This window comes from Nematolebias whitei, chromosome 14, assembly GCF_014905685.2.
Source record: "Nematolebias whitei isolate Nwh7 chromosome 14, NemWhi1, whole genome shotgun sequence".
Classification (NCBI taxonomy): Eukaryota; Metazoa; Chordata; class Actinopteri; order Cyprinodontiformes; family Rivulidae; genus Nematolebias; species Nematolebias whitei.
The window spans coordinates 46,119,961-46,125,052 of NC_056511.1; the positions used below are offsets into that span (position 1 = coordinate 46,119,961).

Here is a 5,092-nt window from a genome sequence, read left to right on the forward strand (position 1 = left end):
GGAACAAAATACAGAAGAACATAGAGCTGCACGATACGGAACAAAATGAACATCTTCATATTTTTAAGATAAATCGTGATATACGATACATATCTCGATATTCAAACATCTGCTAAGTTCATGGCTCAAACCAAACAGACATGTTCCTGTTTTTAGTAGTTTACATTCATCTTATAATCTAGCTGTTTTTGTTACTTTTCTTTTTTTAACCATCCTATTTGTTAAAAAATAAATAAAATCTGTATGACGTTTTATAACTGTTTATTGTTGTTGTCCATTGTGTCATCATTCTTTGTTGAAACCAGGTGTCTCTTGTGAATGAGTCACGAGGCTCAATGAGATTAACCTGTGGAAATAAAGTTTGAATTAATTACATTTTTTCCATAAAGTAATAACAAAAATATATTTCTGAGTCAAAGCTTTGTCCCAGTTGTCACACAGACACATTTATTAACAACAGCTGTTATTCTACTAAATGTCTAAAAAATAAAATATTTATTGCACATATTCTGATGCTGCTCAATCATCCAGGTAGAAAAATCTAAAAAGTTCAATCTGGTCCTCTGGACATTCAAAAGACGAAACAAAGTGTAGAAATGTTTCATCTTTCATCCTGAGGACTTCCTCAGTCTGAGGTGCTGTATTCAGCTCAGTCTCTTAAATAGCACCTTCTTAGAGTGGATCAACCAGTTTGCTGCTGACAACCAGAACCAGCTGATCACATGCTCAAGAAGGACCATCAGCCTAACAATGGATCATTAGCACACTGATGGCTGTTTACTGTTCACAGAGGGCTGAGTGATACTAGCAATCACAGCATTGTAAGTAGATATATTAAATAATAATCCTCTTCAGCTGTGCCGCCTTCACAACGTTAGTAAGCGTGTGTGAAGCAGCAGAGTAATCAGGAGGGGGCTCAACACACATCCCTGAGGAGAGCCAGTGCTGAGGGTTATGGTGGAGGAGGAGAAGTTGTGGATCCTCACTAACTGTGGTCTGTTTGTTAAAAAGTCTAGTACCCAGTTGCAGATGGAGGGGCTTAGTCCTAGTGTGAGTAGTTTGTCCATCAGGGTTTGGGGGATCATGGTGTTAAAGGCAGATGTGAAGTCCACAAAGAGCATATGGATGTACGAGTCCTTCTGCTCCAGGTGGTTGAGTGCAGTGTGGACCACAGAGGAGATTGCATCCTCTGTTGATCGGTTCTCACGGTATGCATACTGATGAGGGTCCTCGTTGATGTTGATGGTTGTTTTGATGTGAGTCATGACCAGTTTTTCAAAGCATTTAGTGACTATCGGGGTGAGGGCCACTGGCCGATAGTCATTCAGACCAGTCACTGTAGAGCTTTTTGGGACTGGGATGATGGTGGCAGTCTTCAGGCAGATGGGAACTGTCTCCAGGGTAAGTGAGGTGTTAAAGATGTCTGCCAGCACCTCACAGAGCTGATCAGCACATTCCTTCAACACTTTTCTGGGGATGTTGTCTGGACCAGTTGCTTTGTGCGGATTAATCCTCCTGAAGGTACTCCTTACTTCTGCTGAGGTCACGCTGAGATGCTCTTCATCCAGTGGCGAGGTGAGTCTGGTGCTGGGTGGTCTGTTCGGGTCTTCAAAGCGTGCGTAGAACTTGTTGAGGGCATCAGGCAGAGATGGGTCTTTGGGGCATTGTTCCCTCCTTCCTTTATAATCTGTTATGCACTTAATGCCCCTCCACCTGCTCCGAGGGTCTTGTGAGGTGAATTGACCCTCGATCCTCTGTGCATATGTGGCCTTGGCCTTCTTAATACCAGCAACCAGCTCTTTTCTTGTCCTACTCAGCTCCTCTGAGCTTCCAGACCTGAAGGCAGTGTTCCTGGCTTCCAGCAGGGTACGCACCTCTGCATTCAGCCAAGGTTTTCTGTTGGGTAGCTTTGAACATATCTCATGGTGGAGATTAATATTTACAAAGTTGAGAAGTTTATGTTTATTTGACAGAAATTTAAAAAAAATTTGAAGGCTAAATACAAATAAAAGGTGAACATTAATTTACTTGTACAGTTTTTCTGAGGCTCTGATATTGTTTATATCGTTATTAACCCAAATTAAGAACTATATTGTGATAAAAGTTTAGGTCCATATCGTCCAGTCCTACTTGATAAAGCCATTTAAACCAGTGGAAACAGTAAATCTCATGATACATGGAGTATATTTGATATATCCCCCAGCCCTAGAGCATATGATCATTGTGCTTTCTGGTCTCAGCTCCTTTTAGTCGTGCAGTGGTTCGCTTGGATCAGACATGGATTTAAGAATAAAAGAACAACTTGATACAATTCAAAAACACGTCACAATAATCATTTTAATCCCCTGCGCCCTCCACCAGCATCTCTTTGAATTAAAAAAGTCTTCAGCTGCACACTGAATGACAACTCATAGTAGAGCTTTGCAGATAACCCTGAACATTGTCTTAAAGTGACGGCGTTCAGATTTCTCTGTTTTAACATATTTATGGTGCTATGATTACATGTATGACTTCAGCATGCATCTTAATGCTCAGTGTGTGTGAATCTGATTCTGTCAGACTCCGCCTCACCACAGAAACATCCCTGCTAAAAATAAATGTTGCACTTCTTACTAGACCTGTCACGATAACAAATGTTGCTGCACGATTAATTGTCTCAGAAATTATTGCGATAAATGATAATATTGTTTGAAATTTGACAATAATTAGTAATTATTGTCAAATTTAAGAAGAAATGTTGGTTACTTTTTGTGTGTAGTACCTTTTTTGACCACTGGATGGCAGTATAAACTGTTTGAACCAAAGGATGGATAGTGAGGAAGCGAGCAGTGTGTTGCTTTAATAAAAATGGGAGGGAGGCCCCTTGACGTGACATGGGCTGTTTTTCTTTCCTGTTTTTTGTTCTGGAACAGGTGGACGCTCGGTGTGGTTTGAGCTCTTTAGCACTTCTCACACAAAGCTTTTAATTAAAAATCAGTCAACAAGTTCTCGGCTTGTTTTTGCTGAGAAAAACAACTTTTCACACGAAGGCACGAGTTTTAACTGTGAATTTCAGAGTTTCGACAAGACAGAGGTCTTTTCCTCGAGGTCGGCCTGTTAGCTTAGCTCGTAGCGTAGCTTCTCATCTTAGCTGCTTTTAACGAAACAAGAACATGATTGTGGATCGTTAAAATGGATTTTAAAGAAAAGAGGCTAAAGAGAAAGGGAGGGGTCAGTGAAGAAGCAGAGTTGATCTTTTTTCATCCAGTGTCTTCAGTAGAAAGAGAGACACGAAGAAACGATGAAGCTGATAAATGAACGAGGTCGATCGTTTCCATTTATCGTGCGATTGATTTATGGCGGCAGGCCTACGTTACTTTTTGTTTGGAGGTCAGGAAACTTCTCATGTTGCTGTCACTCCAGAGGTGGAACTGTTAGAAAGCTTGTGCTCAGATCTGTACGTTAGCACACTCTTGCTGTGCTCAATGAGAGGCCGTGAGTTTTGTGCTGCTGACAGCAACAACGTGGTGTTCAGGTCACATGACTTTGTACCTGAGCAGAAGAACCTTCAGCTGCTGCGCTGTTCAGGAAGTCCAGCTTCAGACGCCTCTCCATGTACTCCAGGTCACACTCAGACTTTAGGAACTGAAAACACACGGAGACACTCCTTTAATCTGCTTCCTGCTCACGAGCAGGACCATTCAGCTGGAACGATCTCTGATTAGATTAGATTAGATTAGATTAGAACGCTTGCTGGAGAGAAGAAGAAAGCAAACGCATGAAAGCATGAGACAAGCTGTTCAGAGTTGGGTCGAGGACTGAACAGAACGTGTGCACCTGCTGGATTCTGTTCACAGAATGAAACAACTTCAACAGAAACTCGAGCTGAAGGGACCACATCGTTAATCCTCACAGATTACTCATTATCCCGCAGGTTAGTTTAATCAGAGATGAAACGTCACGTTTCTTTGTCCTGCAAGGAAAGATGTACACAAATATACGGCACTTTGGTTAAATTAAACTAACTTTGTACTTTAGGCTGCTTGTTGTCCGTTATTATAAAACTCTTAATTTAAAGTGATGCAATATTTGAGAGCCGAAGAACTCCACCCACTGCACCAGCTGACACCAGCTGACCCCAGCATGTGATCAGGACGATGATACTACGTCTCTGGAAGTGCTTCACGGACAAATGTCACGTGTTGTCATCACGTGCACATGTAATGTCTATAAATGTGCTGCTGGTTGAGTTTGGATGTTTTAAATGGTGTGAAGAGATCTTTGTTTTAACACCACGACCCTCTCCTCATGGTCTCCCCCTTTTATCGAAAAGGATGAGGGGCGGCGCTCTTTAGACACGTGCACAGATCTTCATCGCACGTTCAGGTGGAGTAACTCAGCTGCTGGTCCGGAGCAGACAGGAGGAGGCGCGGGGTCCTGTCTGACATTTGAAGGATCACTGCATATTCTCAACCCGCCTGACAAAGAGTGGCTGTAAAACTATGAACTAAATAAAACTATAATATTCAACAAAGCTTCCTAACATCACATCAGAGCTGGTCCTTCACGTTTCTGCTTCTGCTCTTTAAAAAAATCTGCCCCTAAAAGTTCAAAGTCATGGGCAATTTTATTAAAACACACAATAATTAAAGTTTTGCACTTTGCATAAGTTCCTGCGCTTTTGTATAATCTGATGTTTGAATCAGTGCAGAGCAGGGAGGAGGAGGAGGAGGAGGAGGAGCAGGGAGGAGGAGGAGGCTCAGCTGATCCCGCTGTGGGATCTACTCATGAAATGAGAACTGATCCTGCACTTAATACACTTATAAATCACACAAAGTGATTCAAAGTACATTTGAAACACAGGTGCTGGTCATAAAATTACAATGTTGTGAAAAAGTTGATTTATTTCAGTGAATCCATTCAAAAAGTGAAACTTGTATATTCGTTACACACAGACTGATATATTTCAAATGTTTGTTTCTTTTAATGTTCATGTTTATAACTGACAAATCAACAAATTCAATTAGTCCTGAAGTGAACGCCCCTTACCTGCAGAGCTGCAGCGGTTTACCTGCAGAGCTGCAGCAGTTTACCTACAGAGCTGCAGCGGTTT

General features: G+C 41.7%; 1 protein-coding gene across 1 annotated transcript in view; it reads right to left on the reverse strand.

The window, feature by feature from the left end:
* Positions 1-5,092, reverse strand: part of ska2 (spindle and kinetochore associated complex subunit 2) — a 15,339-nt gene that overhangs the window by 9,431 nt on the left and 816 nt on the right. The window contains exon 2 of the mRNA XM_037688160.1: positions 3,532-3,624. Within this exon, the coding sequence (XP_037544088.1) occupies positions 3,532-3,624 (93 nt within the window). The remainder of the gene's footprint in view (positions 1-3,531; positions 3,625-5,092) is intronic.